General features: G+C 41.1%; 1 protein-coding gene across 1 annotated transcript; it reads right to left on the bottom strand.

The window, feature by feature from the left end:
- Positions 1-644: 644 nt before the first annotated feature.
- ZNF317 (zinc finger protein 317) lies at positions 645-16,299 on the bottom strand. The gene is made up of 8 exons (XM_045300163.1): positions 16,155-16,299; positions 7,219-7,300; positions 6,021-6,141; positions 5,260-5,399; positions 4,630-4,756; positions 4,109-4,204; positions 2,723-2,805; positions 645-2,036 (listed from the first exon to the last, which is right to left on the bottom strand). Exons 3-8 carry the CDS (start codon positions 6,049-6,051, stop codon positions 717-719), a joined length of 1,797 nt encoding a protein of 598 aa, XP_045156098.1. The 5' UTR covers positions 6,052-6,141; positions 7,219-7,300; positions 16,155-16,299; the 3' UTR covers positions 645-716.
- Between the last annotated feature and the right edge of the window lie 1,472 nt (positions 16,300-17,771).

The following is a 17,771-nucleotide window of genomic DNA, read 5'->3' on the forward strand; positions in this document are numbered from 1 at the left end:
CCCCAAACACCTCTAAACATTACCCACTATTTTCTACACCATAGCATCACCTTATGTGGAGAGAAGCACAGCCACAGACCAAGGATTGGCAAAGTTTTTTTCCATAAAGGCCAGATAACAACTATCTCAGGTGTCGTAAGCCACACATGGCCTCTTTCAAATATTCTTCTTTAAAAATGTAAAAACTATTCTAAGTTTATAGGCCATATAAATCAGGGCAAGGTCACAGTTTATAGACCCTTGCTGTAGATTTTCCCACAGTCCTTACTTTATGTCTCTCTGTGTGTATTTAGGGTATTCACTTTCCTGAGGAATACAGTGTAAGACCAATAAAGATTTCCCAGTTGTTAAATTTAAGATGACTTTCATTTCTCCTAGTGTGTTACTCTAATACCCAAATGGTTACAAGGTGGTGGCTAAAACATTTTCACATTAGGTACCAAGTGAGAGGTTCTCTCCATGTCCTTCTTTTTGTTAAGAGATGAATGTTCACTAAAGGCTCCTCTGCATCACAGATGTACATTTTCTCCCAGCACCAGTTCTCACAGGTCTCCCAATTGGTAAGACACAACCCAAACCTTCCAGTCATTATGCATACTAGGTTTCTCCTTTCTTTTACTCCAATAAACTGAGAGCCCACAAAGCTTTTACGACCAATTTTATATCTACAAGGTTCCTCTCCAGCCTGGACTCTACTTCTCTTTAAAAAGGCATGTTCACTGAAGCCTCTTCCACATTGAAGATACAAATAACTTCTCTCCCCGGTGTGTTTTCACATGACTCCTGAGGGATGAATGGTCACTGAAGGCTTTCCCACAGGCAAGGCATTCGTACGGCTTCTCCCCAGTGTGTATTCTCCGGTGCACATTAAGGTTGGAGCCTATGCTGAAGGCTTTCCCACAATGATCACACTCGTATGGTTTCTCTCCTGTGTGAGTTCTCATGTGTGTGTTAAGGGTGGATTGGTTTCTAAAGGCTTTTCCACACTGTCTGCATTCAACCCGTTTCTTTACAAGATGAATACTCATGTGCCTCCTTCGCGATAAATAATCACTGAAGACCTTCCCACAGGTGGCACATTCATAGCGCCGCTCTTGGGTATGTATTTTCCTGTGTGCTGTGAGATTTGAACTTGCACTGAAGGCTTTCCCACATAGGTCACACCCATATGGCTTCTCCCCAGTGTGGGAATTCATGTGTGTCTTAAGGATTGACTGGTTTCTGAAGGCTTTTCCACATTGTCTACAGATAACAGGTTTCTTGACAATATGAATTCGCATATGTTTTCTTCGTGATAGGAGATCCCCAAAAGCTTTCCCACATTCTTTACATTCATATGTTTTCACTATCATGTGGTTTTTCTTGTGCAAGTTAAAGTTAGACTTCCAGCGGAACGCTTTGCCACACTGTGTGCACTCATAGGGCTTCTCACCAGTGTGATTCCGGACATGTTCTTTAAGGTGTGAAGGATGCTGGAAAGCTTTCCCACAGTCATGACACTCATAGGGTCTCTCTCCAGTGTGCGTCCTCTTGTGTGCAGTAAGGTGGCAGCTTCTGCCATAGGCTTTCCCACACTGGTCACACTCATAAGGCCTCTCCCCGGTGTGTATTCGCATGTGTATCTTCAGAGAGGAGAGTGTGCGAAATGCATTTCCACACTGACTGCAGTCAAAGGGCTTCTCTTTGGTGTGAGTTCGCACATGACTTCGAAGAGCTGATGGATCATTGAAGGCTTTCCCACAGGCACTGCATTCATAGGGCTTCTCTCCAGTGTGAATCCTCTTGTGGCGGGTGAGCGAAGACCTTGTGGTGAAGGCTTTTGGGCAATGATGGCATTCATACATATTTCTTCCACTGCAAATACTCATGTGTTCAGTGAGATGTGATCTGTCCCTGAAGCCTGCCCCATAGTTATGGCGGTGATAGGGCCTTTTCCCATTGTGCCGTCCCATCTGCTGGGTGATGTGAGCCTCCATGCTGAAGACATCAAGAAAGTGAGCATATTCAGTGGGTTTCTCACCAAGTCCAGTTCTTTCCTGTTGATTAAAGCAATGAGTGCTGAGTAAAACATCCCAATATTCATCAAATTTATAAAAGTTCTCTCCACATAAACTGATATGAACAGGAAGGAAACATATTTACAGAATATTTGCTCTAGAATTTCCTCTATGAATGAAGACTAAAAACAGCCATCATCGACAGAGCAAATGTTCTGTTCCTGTTCCATCTGTGACCTATCAATTGAAACAAGTCAATGCTATGATATAAGGGTCTGCCACATTAGCTACCATATATACTTGTGTATAAGACAAGTTTTCCAGCACATTATAATACAGTTTTTGTGGTAAAATTAGGTGCCTAGGCTGATATTTAGGTCGGCTTATACTTCAGTATATACGGTAAGTCGGCAAGGCTTTTTACAACTTGGTAAAATTATAAAAATTTGGTAACTGTTCAAAATTGTTCAAGGCAAATGCTTAATACCTGAAGGCATGGTTATGGAAGTAACTGCTCATTAGAGCTCAAACTGAAGAAGTGTGGACTACATTTAGGTTTTTTCCCCTAAGCTTATAAGATTGTCTCTGAGATACTATTTCTTCCTAGGGTATACCACTTGCTTCCATGGACTTTCTTAGCTTTTGACTTGCTTGTCTAGCTTAAGACAGTCTCAATCTTCTCCTAATGTGGAAGATCAGGAATAATTATCCTAAGAATTTCTTACCACTGTCATGCCATTGGAGGTTTCCTTCCCAAAAATATCTTCCATAAGAATTGACCATCTTGTTTTAGATGTCATCTCCCAATCTGAAACAAAATGAAAAAAATATTAAATTGCCAGGAAATAAAAACATTAGGATGGTGCCAAAACAAATGTTTATTTTAGGTGCGTGTGTGTGTGTGTGTGTGTGTGTGTGTGTGTGTGTGACAAATACAACCAAAAACATGAAGAATTAATGTGCAAGGGAAACAAAGTCACACAAAAACATGAGCAAAAAGGACTGTAAGCATTTAGCTGTGTGAGATTTATGTTTAGTGCTATCAAGCTGATTCCAACTCTTGACAACCATGTAGGATTCAGTAGTAGGGTTCTCAAGACAGTAATCTTTATGGAAGCAGATATCTAAATAATATCTCCCATAGAATGGTTAATGGGTTTGAACTGCAGACTTTTGGGTTAACAGCTGAGTATTTAATCACTATGCAAGGATTTTATTAGTGTTAGATATCATCAAATTAACTCACAGTAATCCCTCTTATAATAGAATGACTACTGCCTGACAGTGCATCACCTCACAAGTATTGTTAAAGCCACTCACTGTGTCTAGCTATCATGTTGACAGATATTCTCCTTTTCACTGACCTTCGACCCACTATGCATGGTGACCTTCTCTAGAGAGTGGTCCTTCCTGAAATCATGTCCAAAGGATGTGAGATAAAGTCTCATCATCTCTGCATCTGAGCATTCCAGCTGTACTTTATCTAAGACAGAGGTACTCATTCATTGGCACTCCCTGGTATAATCAATAGACTTCACCAACACCATAACTCAAAACAATACTCCTCTGGTTTTCCTTAGTCAATGTCCAGATTTGTATACATATGATGTGACATAAAATCCCAAGTCTTGGGTGAGGGGCACCTTAATTCCCAAAATGACATATTTGTCTTTCAATAAGAAGTCTTTTCAGCAGATCTGTCCAATGCAACAAGATTTTATTTATTGATTGTTACTTCTATGGGTAATTGTTACTTCCTGGATAATTCCTTTTCTTCATTTACAGTGCTATATTGTTTATTATTCTTGGTGTGAGGATTTTTGTTTTCTTCAGGTTGAAGTGTAATAAAAGGACTAGAAATTTAAATTCATTAAGATTCTTCAAAGTTTGGCACTGATGAAAGACAGTGTGATCAGAAATGTAAAGTATGAAAGACTGAGCCAAAAACATCAACTATAAAGGTGAAGGGACAATGAGACCATGGTACTTCTAAGAGAATACAGGGACAGCAAAAGAAGCACTTTTGAATTTCCTGGTTGATAATGTATCTCACCAAATCACTGAATACAGCTGATACCCAAAAGAACACATTCCATTTGCCTGGCGCTCACCTGGACAGGTGGCTTGATGAATTCTCCTCTCTTCAGTCCTAAGTTCCTCTTCTTGCTCCAAGTGCGAAATAAGACTGGGCTTGCCAAGCTGATATCCTATTCAGAGGGAAAGACACATGTTGAGTGGAAATGAACCAGAGGACAAACCTTTCCATCACACTAGAATCAACAGTGCAGATGGACAAATTTGATTTGGGAGCAGCAAAATGGTGATGGTAAATTTCTAAAAGAAATACAGCAAAGATCTTTCATAAAAAACAAAAAACTGTAACTACCCACACATTTAGTCTTCTAAAAGAATGGGGGTTTCTTAACTCAGAAACCCATGTTCAAGCTCACACACAAGTGAAAACCTTCCAAGCGTACACAATGGACAGGGTTCAGTATCTATGGTGAGACACCAGGGATAGGAACCAGTCCCGCTTCTTTATAATTATGTTCTGAATCCTCACAATGGTCCTGGGTCATAGTAAGTTCCATAAGAAATCACTCAATAAATATAGAAATGACACCAGCCTTACCCACTGAAGTGAGGTTGCTATAATTTTCCAGCATCACATCTTTATACAGTTTTCTCTGAGAAGAATCCAGCAAAGGCCACTCTTTCTCAGTAAAGTCTACAGCAACATCCTGGAAAGTCACCGACTCCTAAAATATCACATACTGGGTCAATGAGAAGCCAGCCTACCAATGTTCACAGGAAAAATAGCTGAGGCTAATGATATGGCATGAGAGACCTAACATGAAGGGTTTTCAGACAGGGTTCTGTAATCTTTGGTTTTATTCTACAACTCGGTACTCAGAAATTTTCTCTTCCCCATGTGGTGATCTTGTCCTATTTCATTACTTCAGATGCACCTCTGACACAAAACTAAATTTCCATTTCCACTTCTAGCATGACCCAAGAGCTTCTGGCTCTGCCTCTAATATCCAGCGTGGGCCTGAGCATTATACAAGCTCTTTGTACATAAGTTATTTCCCCTTTCTTGAGTCCAGGATATCTTCATGATATTCCTGGGCTCTTCCTCTTGCACCCTGATTAAGTGTCATTCTCCTGGATGGAGAATTGAATGGAGTCCTCAGCATATGATAGTGGGGACCTCTGGGGCAGTTCTTTGTCTACAAGCAAGAACCCTGATATCTTGGGGTACCTTTGAACTAGCCCCCATGGGGCTTTGAGGCTCCAAGACACTGCAAGGATACAGATCCACACTCTGGGGACACGAACAGTCTTTTGAAGAAAGAGGAATTTCCAATTCTTGGAGACAAACAGGGTCCCGAGTAGACACAACTAGTGGAGAAGAAAGGAGACAAGAGAAACAAAGTCTGTCCAATATGTCAACACTTGCTAATCACTAACAATAAGCATTCATACCTACAACACACACAAAGATGTACATAAACACACACACACACACACACACACACACACACACAGGGAATGTCAGGCTAGTCCTATGGCATGCAAAGTCAAAAAGACAGCGTGGTGAGGACTGATATACAGGCACAGGTTAAAGGTTCAGAAAGTGGATTTCTGAGAAGTGAAACTGTTACTTTGCTCAGGTTTATGAAAAACAATAGTCACCTAATTCATAATTAAAAAAAGTAAAAATCTAAATAAAACAGTAAAAGGATAATGTGGGGTTACTTATTATCTGTGGTGTAACTCATTATCTGCTCCCTCATATACCAAGCACACACACGCCATCCTTTTCCAAATCCACAAAGGCCTGAATTGAACACAAATCCTCCAGGGGCTCCTGTGACTTAGCTCCTCCCCCTCTCTCGCTCCTCGAACCTCCCTGGACAGCCCTCTGTATAGCTGAGCACCCCAATGAGCTGAGTAACTCTCCTGTGGAACGGAAGTCAGGTACGCTGACTTCTAAGGGAGTGTGGTGCCTCAAGAACTTACCAGTTACGGGAGACAGACCAGGAGCTGCCATCCTGTGAAAATGACTAGAAATCTACCCAACAACAGGACAATCATGGAATCAGAAAGCTCCTCTTCTTCTCATTCCTCTATAAATAGGCATCTGTAGTAAATGAGAGAAAGAATTAAAAAAAAAAAAAAAAAGGTGGGGGGGAGGTAGGAGGGAAAAAAGAGGAGCTGATCCCAGAGGCTCTATAGAAAGTCAGTGTCTAGAAAAGCAGGATGGCAATATATGTACAAATATGTCTGATAGAATTGATGTATGGATTGTAATGAGTTTTATGACCCCCCAATAAAATGATCTTAAAAAAATAGTCACTAAGTCGATTCCTCTTCATATCGACCCTGTAAGCTGGAACCCTGGTGGTTTAGTGGTTATGAGTTGGGCTGTTAATATCATGGGCAGGCATTTGAAATTACCAGGTGGCCCCTTGGGAGAAAGACAAGGCTTTCTACTCCTACAATGAGTTGTAGTCTTAGAAACCCACAAGGGAAGTTCTACCTTGTCCTGTAAGGTCATTGTTATTTTTTTAATTTAGAATCTAAGGTACAGAGTTGGAATTGCCTCATAGGGTTTCCAAGGTTGTAATCTTTATGGAAGCAGACTGCTACATCTTCCCATGGAGCTGCTAGTGGGTTCAAATGGCTGACCTTGCAGTTAACAGGTGAATGCTTAACCACTGTGCCAAGGGCTCCTTGAAATAATAATAGGGGCTACTAGTCCTATCTCTCTTATCTTATCTTCATGCATCGTCTAATATGAGACCTTCATTTTACTTAAGTAAAACCTCCAGCTTGTGTGGTGTGGTCCCTAGGCTACCTCAACTAAGTTTCAGTAGTTCTTCTTTCCAAGGGTTTTATCACTAAGGGCAATTATGTTGCACTCCCACACTCATTAAAGATGTTCTTGCACACTGTGTTCTCATTGCCTGCCATCATTTAGGAAACCCTCAAGTAGGAGGGTCCCATCTCCAAAGCCCTCTGCCTCACCCCACTCCGCACCAATTATACATGCATTTGACTACAGCACAGACTTGGTCTTCACTGAAATCTGCCCAGATAATGACCAAGAAATCTTCCCTCTAGAAACACCTCCCCCACAACCTTCTTCTCACATTAACTCTTCAACCAGAGAGAATTCTAGGCCACCCATTCTTCCAAAACCTTGCTCCCAACTTACCTCTTCTCATTGTTCCACTTATCCAGCTGTGATTCATAAATATCTTCAATAAATTCCTTCATTCTTCTGCCTATTATCACCCCTGTAAAAGAAAAGAGAACAAAACTCCTGAATAATCCTAACCATCTGCCTCCTGTCTGAATGTAAGTATCAGTCAGTCATTTGGTCCCCTGGGAAACTCCAATAACTGACTCCAAAGGTGTCTACAGTAAGGGGTATTAAACAAACCAATCTCCCTAAGACAACTATTGTTTTCTAGACCTCAAACATTCTTAGTATTGCCCCACTTTGGCAAATAACCATTCATTGCACTTTATAGTAATTATGACTTTAAAAGGCACCTCATCAAGAGAATTAAAAATGAAATGTTAAAACAGTTCTATTTAAAAAAAAAACAACAGTTCTACTTGTGGCAGCATAAAATATATCAAATATCTAGAAGTAGGTCAAATGAAACCTATGTAAGACCTAGATATAACTACAAAACACTACTGAGAAAAATGAATGACCTAAATAACTAGGGAACTGTTCATGCTCTATGTTCTGCCAGGGGAGTCCTGGTATTGTAGTGGGTTACATGTTGGGTTGCTAACCACTAGGTCAGCAGTTCAAAACCGTCAACTGCTCCATGGGAGAAAGATGAGACTTTCTACTTCTTTAAAGAGTTACTCTCAGAAACTCACAGGGGCAGTTCTATTCTGTTCTATAGGGTTGCTCTGAGTCAGAAATGACTAAATGGCAGTGAGTTTGGAGTTGGTTTTAATAAATGTTCTGCCAAGGCATCTATATCCAATTCCTAACTTCAACTCTTAAATCTAACACCCGTGCTCCAGTATGAAGGCCACATCTGACCTCCAGATCCTACTTCCACTGCTAACTAACAGCCTCCACAAAATTTCTCACATAGATCTGCTCTTCCTTTAGTGTTTTCTGGTCTCAATAGTCATTGCCAGCATCTTTCTATTTATATAAAATATATTGATCTTAGGAATTGTCTAGTCTATTTTGACTCACGGTATGGGCCCACTGACAAAGAAGAACTGTCCCACAGGGTTTCCAATTCTGTTATCTTTATGGAATCAGGTCCCCAGGTCTTCTCCTGCAGTGTCACAGGTGGGCTCAAACTGCCAACCTTTAGATTTGCTGCCACTTAACCATTGTGCCACTAGGGTTCTTATTTAAAACTCAGACGAAGCAAGATTAAGTCATGGTGACAAAGAGTGGTTCAAAACAAAACAAAATTTTGTTAAAGAAATTTCCAAAATAATTAAACAATGTGTGAAAAGCCCAATGGTCAATAAGTTAAAGCATTAATGAGGGCATACTAAGCTAACTGAATTACCAAGACCTATTATGAAGCAGCCACTGCATCAGAGCAAGAAACCATGCTGCCAACTGTTATCTGACCCATAATAAAGGCAGTACAGTCGTTCACAGTGGGGAGACGAAGATGTTTTCAGTAAATATTGCTGTGAAAACTAGATAACCACATGAGGAAGCGCTATCTGAACCTTAAGCACCAAACACATAAAAACCAATTATAGCTCTAGCTATGAAGGATAAAATCAATACACCCTACCTCCCTGCCCACCACGCTCTGCTATCATCTTCTGCTTGCGGGTCACTCTGAAAGTTGTCAGAGTTCTGTGATGTTACCTCCGCCATTGGATCCACACAACTTTGCACCCACCAGTCTGCGATATTTCTGCATTCGGTATCATTGCATATGGTTGCATGAGTCTGAAGAGGGACTTATGGGCTATTATCAGATTTATGGGCTTGAGTTGGACTGGGCTGGGATGTTTTATCGATATATAATTACTTCTGGATCTAAAGCTCTCATGTAATGGTATCTCTGGATTTGTTTTTCTAGTAAACCTGGCCTAATACAGTGAATGTTACACCCAAATGATCTAGGCCCTGACCCTCCATGGGGGTTGTGATGGACAGTGGAGCTCAGGAACATTCAATGCAGGCTGTGTCTTAATAACTGGATTACCATTAGTTTCCCAGAACCTTCTGAGAGGATCCCAATTCACTGCCACCACGTTGATTCTGACCCATAGCAATCCTACAGGACAGGAGACAACTGCACTTGGATGTTTCCAAGACCGTATCTCTAAAGGAGTAGAACACTTCATCCTTCTCCCCCAGAGTGGCTAGTAGTTTCTAACTGCCCAACGCTTAACCCACTACACTACCAGACTGCCCAAATCCACAGAAAACTTCCCTTGTGACTCTACCGAAGTGCCACGTTAGGCCTTCTCAGTGTGAAGATAAATGTGGGTTAATTCATTTGTTATCTATCCCGTCTTCCATGCAGTGTTTTCCTATTCTGCAGGCACCATGCCAGTCACTGGGGGTCCAACACTGAATACAGCAAAAGCAAAAGAGGCCTGTCTGTCTGGAGAACACTTTCATGCTTCAATTTCTGCAAACCTTGCCTTATTTACACTAGGATCATTTTCTTCTCATCAAGGACTAGACAAAGAAGCGGCAAACAAGTGTCCAGATTCAGGGCTGAGAATAACTTCTCACCCGAGTCCCAGTCCTGCTTCTCACATTATGTAAGATTTGATTGTCTAGTTACATTTTTTCTTTCTTTCTTTTTTGGCGTGGTGGTGGTGGTGGTGGTGGTGGTGGTGATGGTGGAAGAGGCCGTGCAGGAGTAGAGGGGATGGTACACAACAAATGTTACCCTTTAAAACTGTTCGCACATGATTACATTTTGAGGTCATCATTCAATTTTATAACATTATCTCAGAATAGTTAAAATCTGCAGATCTCTAAAAATGTTATCGAAAGACTGATTATTACTTTCACTGATATTTCTGCCCTTGATAAAACTATTCTTATCAGTGTTGTTCAAAAAGACGGATAAAATAACTTATGAGAACACTGTCTACTACCATGTTTCCCCGAAAGTAAGACATCCCCCGAAAATAAGACCTACTTACAGTTTTGCCTCTTGCTGAAATATAAGGCATTCTCCCTGAAAATAAGGCCTCTCCGATAGAAAGGCCCCCTGGAAGCTACTGTAACTCTGGACCGTAGTGGTGGGCGCAGCTGCGCAGCTCACTGTTGGCCACAGTGCAGCCGGAGGACACAGGAAGTGTGAGGTCTCTTTTAATTAGAGAGCCTATGCTGCCCCCAGGACAAGCTGCCACCTGCTGATCGCTCTGCCCTGACTGAGACTGGCTGACTCACAATTAGACAGTGAGTCTCACGGGGCAGGAGTAACAAGAAATTCTTGATATTGTAGGAGTCACAGTTTGTCTGGTTATGCTGGTTTGTGATGACAACTACTACCATACTGTATACAGGTAATAAATTTCCTTTTTTCGTTGTTCAACAATAGATATGTACCGTATTCTTCTTCATGGAAAAATAAGACATCCCCTGAAAATAAGACCTAGTGCATCTTTGGGAGCAAAAATTAATATAAGACACTGTCTTATTTTGGGGGAATAGGTACTATTTCCTCAGATAGTCCAGAAGTGTGTTATGCCCACTCAAACCCACTGCCATTGAGTTGATTCCCACTTGAATATTTCTATATACTCCTTATCTTTTAAGCTTTCGATGAATTAGATGAAATATCTCAAGGGCTAAATGGGTAGACTAAGACTTGTGTTTTCAAGGTGCAACCTGATTCTACCTCGCACGTAAAATGACTTTACAGTACAATATAAAATAGGTAACACTTAAAAAAACAAACAAACAGTGGCCCTGGCAATGCATTAACACTGAGGTTGTGGGGAAAAAAATCACAATTTCTAAAAGGAAAATGACAAGTGTTGAAATAAAAATGGAAAGTAAAAACCAAAAACCTACATGAATAGACTTAGCAGCAGATTACAGTCAGAAAGAGAATTTGTCCCATAAGAGTGTTACCCAGTGCCCACAGACTAGCTGCATCAACATCAGATTGTGGACAAAGTAAACTCACTGTCACTGAATTGATTCCAACGCATAGTGACCCTACAGGACAGAGGGCTGCCTCTTTGGATTTCTGGAGCTCTCAGCCTTCCCTGGAGCAGAAAGTCTCCTCTTGTGGTGAGCAGCCAAATGAATGCATAATCCAGCTGGGGAGCTCTGTATAATTCTCATGCCTACATCTCTTCCACGTCCAACTCAATGAGTATTTTTGAGGTGGGCTGACAAATATTCTCACAAACTGTGTATGTGGCATTTATGCGAGCTGAAATCTGTACACTGTGCTAGAGGATAAACTTGCGAATGGCACAAAGAAACAAAGATATGCGAAGTACTAAAGCTACTTAAGAGTCAAGATAAACTGAGGAATAGGGCTGCATTATTTCTAAACAGCACTCCAGAAGAAGTGAGGAGAGTGGGGAAGGTGCATAAGCAATTACTACAAAACACAGGCACTCTGATTTTTTCATTTGAGAGATAAGATATAGAGACTGCAGATAAATCAATCCACACTTAGACACAGTTATAGTGAAACCGGAGAAAATCAATGGCCAAGAACTGCAGATAAATCTCTAAAGCAGTGGTTCTCATACTTGAAATTGCAAGAGAATCACATGGAGTGTTTTTAAAATTATTTATGTTCAAACAGCACAATTTACCAATGCAACCATTTTCACTCCTCTTCTCAAAGTTATTTTTGCCCTATTAACATAACTACATTACCCTTCAAGCTGAGTATGGTTTTAAAAAATCACATTTCAAACAATTACCCGCCGTCCTCCAGGGAGAAAAACAACAACCACAACCTAAAAAACACCAAACAAAATCCAACAAACAAAATCCCTACACTGCTGGGCTATAGCCCCAGAGCTTGATTCAGTAGATCTGGGATGGGTCCAAAAATGTAAAATTTTAGGAGATTGCCATTAACAAGTTGCCAAGTGATGCTGACCTGGTGGTCATGCTGTATGAACAACTTTACAAACATGAGCACTAATTAGGCTGACAGTTGATTTCTGTCAGCAACAATGGAAGCCAGAAGACTATGGACTGTCTTCCTGGTTCTGAAATGGCTATCTACATATAAACCTATTAATATCAAACTACCAATCAAGAAATGGCAAAACAATGATTTGAGGGAATTTCGACCCACAGACAAATTAAGCTTTAACAGACACAATAAAGGAAGAAAGACATAAACCCAGAAAACTGTTCAAAAGCATACAAAAAGCAAAGGAAAGCACGCATTTTAGCAGCCTTGGAAACAGGGTAGCAGGTTAATTTGTTTTGGTTTGTGTATGGTATACACATATAGGCTTCAAGTGGGTCCTGGAAAAATCTATTGCCCTTCAATTCCATAAACTTTCTGATGTCTTCTGGGATATGTCTATTTCTTTTCATCAGTTTCTACACAGTATACGCTGACTGATGACTATGTAATAGGTATGGGCTTTCAGTGACTGATTTTCAGTAGTAGATCACCAACCCTCCCCTTCCAGGTCCGTTGGGTAGACTTGAACTTCCAAGCTTTCAGTTAACAATACTAACGGTTTCCTTGGGATTCCATATATATTTTTTAGTTACACTAATGACCAACTCTAATGATAACAAGGAAAGGAACTGTCTTTATTCTAATAAAGATCATATATATTTTAGTATTATTTTTTAAAAAGGTATTTGGGGTGATGTAAACTTTTGCAAATAAACAGTGGTGATTGTAGCACAATATGATGAATTTAGTCAATGTCATGACCTATACATTTAAAAAATGAAGATGTCTATCTTTTTTTATATATATCTTACCCCAAAGGGGGTAGAGGATTCTCCAGGATGCATCATTTCCCTTTAAGATCAGAGTGAAAATAAGACTGTCTAAAGTTTCTAATCCAAATTCTAATCAATGAAACCAGAAGAACCTGCCTGTCCTGAAATAAAAATATAGCAAATATGTATGATGTTAAGGGAAAATATAAATATGTAGTTATTTTATACAGATGAATATTGTCTAAGAAAATTAAAAAACAAACAAACACATACATTAACATAATGAATTAATAACAGGTTACAGCCACCTGTCCAGACCCAAACTCAATACATAAGGCAGAAAAAGACGTACTACTTCTTAGATAATACCATGTCAATTGTGACTCATGGTAATGGGACAGGGCTGGGTAGAACTGTTGTTGTGGGTTTCTGAGACTAACTTTTCACAGGCATAGGAAGCCTCCTCCTTCTCCCTCAGAGGGGCTGGCGGTTTTGAACTGCTGACCTCACAGTTAGCAGCCCAACCTGTAATCACTACACCACCAGGGCTCCTTAAAAACCCAAACCAAACTCACTGCCATCTAGTCAAGCCTGACTCACAGCAGCCCTATCAAGAGCACAGAACTGTCCCTGTGGGTTTCCAAAACTGTAACTCATTAAGGCAGTAGAAAGTCCCATCTTTCTCCCTTGAAGGGCCTGGTGTTTTTGAAATGCAGACCTTGCAGACTGCAGCCTATACTGTCATCACTATGCCACCAGAACCCCTTAGCACAGTGGTTCTCAACCAGTGGGTTGTGACCCCTTTGGGGGTTGAATGACCCTTTCGCAGGGGTTGCCCGACTTAAAATAGTAGCAAAATTACAGTTATGAAGTAGCCACAAAAATAATGTTATGGTTGGGGGGGTCACCACAACATGAACTGTAGTAAAGGGTCGCAGCATAAGGAAGGTTGATAACCACTGCCTTAGCAGACCAAAATTCCTAAAAATATAATAAATCAAGTAATACAATTTAAATCCCTTCTGCAGATGCTTACAAACTTGAAAGACATTATAGAAGATGTAGATGAATAGACTCAGTGGGGGGGAAATGCCGTTTCCTTGAGATTCATCATTTGATTCAACATAATTTTGAAAGGAAATCCTGGGATGCAGAGCTTGGTAAGGCTGACAAAAATGTATATGGAAGAACAAAAGGCTAGGGAACGGTCACAATGTTCCTGAGAAGAATAGCTAGGTGTACATAATTTGTCTCTAAGATATTTAGAAATCTCTAAATTTAAAAATTACTGAATTGATTAAACCTTTGTACTCCTGTACTGCTACAGGAATAATCACATTGACCAAGAGAAAACAATACGTGAAACATGATTTATGGGTGGCATTATATGAGGAAAAACAAAAATAAATTTGAACCTTTGGCGATTATCATGCACATAAAACATTTTGTGATGGATTAAGCTCTGAAGTGTGGAAATCAAACTAGAATAAAAAAAATCAAAAGCAATAAAACTAACAACAACCATAGTTATAACTGTAGTTATAACTACACATTCATTACTCACATAATCACTCAACCCAAAGAAAAACATTTTGGAAAAAAGAAAGAAAAACATTTTGCTTAGGTTCAAACCCACCAGCCGCTCTTGAGAAGAAAGATGAGGCTGTGTGCTCCAGTAAAGATGTCCTAGTCATCTTGGACACACCACAGATCACTCTGAGATGTCTCAAATTCAAACTCTCTGCCATTGTGTCAATTGTGACTAATTTGCGGTTTAAATTTAACGGTTAAAATAGACTCTGTGAACCAGAATACCAACCCTGCACAGACTCATTGACACAGATACCACGACACAAAAATATTGATGGCAACATTATTCAATGAGAAGGTGTTAATTGGGCAAATGCCCACCTATAGTAGAATGGGCAAGTAAATTGTGGCATATGTTTTCACTGTAAGTGAATTGATGTGGATAAATTTGAAAGTGATTTCAAGCACAAACAAAAGCAAACTCACTGCCATCGAGTTGATTTTGACTCATGACAATGTGACAGAAAAGAATAGAATTGTCTATAGGTTTCCAAAGCCATAACTCTTTCCTGGAGTAGAAATCCTCATCTTTCTCTTGGGGAGCAGCTGGTGGTTTTGACCTGCTGACTTCAAGGTTAGCAGCCAAATGATAACCACAATGCCAAAGAGGCTCTTCCCATCACTAATGACTGTCAAAAATAGTACATTTATCTTTGGGAAAACACACGTAAGAAAATCAGGAGCATGCAGAATTGGAAGGTGTACATAGCTTTCTGGGATTTAATATCTTGGCCTAGTTCCCAAGGGGCCCTGGCAGCGCTGTCCAGAAGCTTGGGCTGTTAACTACAATGTTAACGGTTGGGAGCCTCCAATGGCTCTGCAAAAGGATGAGGCTGTCTGCTCCCATTAAAGTTACAGCCTAGGAAGCCTAAAAGGCGCAATCCCATAGGGTGGGTGAGTCCAAAGGACTCGATGGCAGTGGGTTTGACCAGAGTTGTGAATTTACTTCATTGGTATCATTTTAATTGTTTAAGGAGCCCTGGTGCTGTAGTAGTTACACATTGGGCTGTGAACCCTGAGGTCAGCAGTTCGAAACCACCAGCCTGGGGCCAGGAGAAAAATGAGAACTTCGAATCTTGTAGAGTTACAGTGTCTGAAGTTCCACTGTCCCATAGATTCACTCTGACGGGAAACCGACTCCACAGCCGTTGAGTTTGGTTTGGGTTTTTATTGTGTATCACGTTCATACGGAATCAGTTTCTGTTGTGCTTTTTTTGTTTTTTTCCATGAAAGTTCTAGTTCCCAATTTTAAAAAGGTGAAATGGATAAATGGTAAAAGCTCGGAGATAAAAGCCAACACAAGCTATTCGTAGATTAACTCTCATGTCTGGCAGGCTGCTGGAGACAAAAAAAGATCGGTGCGGCTTTTTAGCATGAGGTGAAACTGAGAGCAAGGCAAAGGGCGGTTTCAGGCTTTCCCAGCCGCCACCCCAAAGGCAGTTCTTTGACCAGTGCTTCCTCACATCCCTGACTGCATAGGCCGGACGTGGTCGTCGCATCATCAGCGTTTCCGAGCGCTGATCCCCAGCGTCTAAAGCACATCTCTCCGCTGGCTGCGGGTCCCCCTTCCTCCTCCTTGCCTCGAAGCCCCGGACATCCTTAGGAACGCGGGAGATGAGGGGTTAAGCGAGTAAAGCGGAGCTTACGCGACTGGGGCAGAACAGGGGAAGCAGAGGTTCCGGAACCCGCCGCCGAAGGGCCGAGAAGTTCATACGGAAGATCCCTGTTTACCGCAGAGAAGCGGAGAAGCGCCCCACAGCGCCCGTGAAGCCCCCTACCCATGTGTCCTGCGGCTACGGCCTCCCTAGTGTAATGGCTTCCGCTTCACTTCCGCCTTCTACATCTCGCGGGACCTCATTGGCCGCGCTAACCCGGAACCACGGGACGGAGAGAATTCTGGGAAATGTAGTACTCAAGATTACCTTACCTTAGAGGCATTGTGCCGGGGAATCTGATCAGCTAGCTCATCTCAATTTCAAAGAGCCCAAGTGGCCGTAGACTAGATCCTCAGGTTCCTTTTCAATGTATTGCCAATCTTTGCTAGTAGGAATTCTTATTACTTTAAATTCTATGTGTACACCCAGGAATCCAGCCCAAAGCTTACCCTGAATTCTGGGATGTCAGGGACAGAATAGTCGCTTCTGCACTGTCCACTAGGAGAATGAGCAAAGGCTCCTGTCAGAACAGGCTTAGTAGCTACAATACCTGAACCTTGAAGCCAGGCCACAGTGAACATCATAACACAAGACAGTACCTAGAGATAAATCTGAAAGTATGCTGACCCAAAGCTGGAGCCGAGATAAAATTAAGAGACTCAAGGAAGAACTGAGCAACTAATTTGAGCAACCCTCGCCCCGTTGAAAATGGAGTTTTCAAACTAGAATACCCTTCTCCTCCAGAGTGAAGAGTATCTTAGCTATGCTTAAGGTTTCCTTCTCACTTTGAGAGAAGGACCCGCTTCATTTCTTTTGAAGCAATTCTGCGCCTTAATAAAATTGTGACTTAACTCTGCTTCTGTGAGCTTGTACGGGTGAGCACAGCTATCGCTGGATCCTTACAAAACCACACCGGTCCTGGAACTTGTTAGTTACCCCGTAGATGACATCCTGGGCACTGAACTTCACACAGCACACACATGAAACATTCTCTACAAGGGTGTTTTATTTTGTTGCTGTTGCTGCTCGGCTGCATTGAGATGATTCCAAGCCACAAGGACCGTAGGTACAACCAATTGAAGCAATGCTCAATCTCAAGGCACCCTCACAGTCCTTCTTTTTATTATTTTTATTTTTTTTTCCCTCACAGTCCTTCTGATGCCCTTTCTATGTTTAATCCATCGTTGAGTTCACTGTGGCAATCCATATTGTTGAGCATGTTCATGCTTTTATGATGATCCTCTAACCACGCATGATGTCCTTCTCCAGGGATTGGACCCTCCTTCGATTATGTCTAAAATACATGAAACATGAAATGAACTCTGGTCATTGTCATTTCCAAAACAGATTTCTTAATTCTCATTAGTATATGAGTATTCCATATTCTTCGCCAACACCATAATTAAAATACATTATTTCTTTGGTTTTCCTTATTCATTGTCCAAGTTCTGTATGCACTCGTCTGTCAATTTGCAATACCCTGGTGGCCTGCATGTTGCTGTTATGATGGAAGCTTTACATTGATATTTCATATATCAGCAGGGTGATCCATAGTATATAGCTTTCAGGGGAACTTTTAGGCTAAGACAGACTACGTTTAGTGGTCTA

This window comes from Echinops telfairi, unplaced genomic scaffold (assembly GCF_000313985.2).
Source record: "Echinops telfairi isolate 266 unplaced genomic scaffold, ASM31398v2 ScPeMD7_7459;HRSCAF=8497, whole genome shotgun sequence".
Taxonomy (NCBI): domain Eukaryota; kingdom Metazoa; phylum Chordata; class Mammalia; order Afrosoricida; family Tenrecidae; genus Echinops; species Echinops telfairi.

What these genes read in the sequence shown, in the direction of transcription:
- ZNF317 (XM_045300163.1), bottom strand. Translation starts at nt 6,051, where the DNA reads ATGGCAGCTCCTGGTCTGTCTCCCGTAACTG. An exon ending in TGGTCTGTCTCCCGTAACTG is followed by an intron (nt 5,400 to 6,020) that starts GTAAGTTCTTGA and finishes CTTCTCCACTAG; the next exon opens with TTGTGTCTACTCGGGACCCT. An exon ending in CCTCCAATGGCATGACAGTG is followed by an intron (nt 2,037 to 2,722) that starts GTAAGAAATTCT and finishes TTTAATCAACAG; the next exon opens with GAAAGAACTGGACTTGGTGA.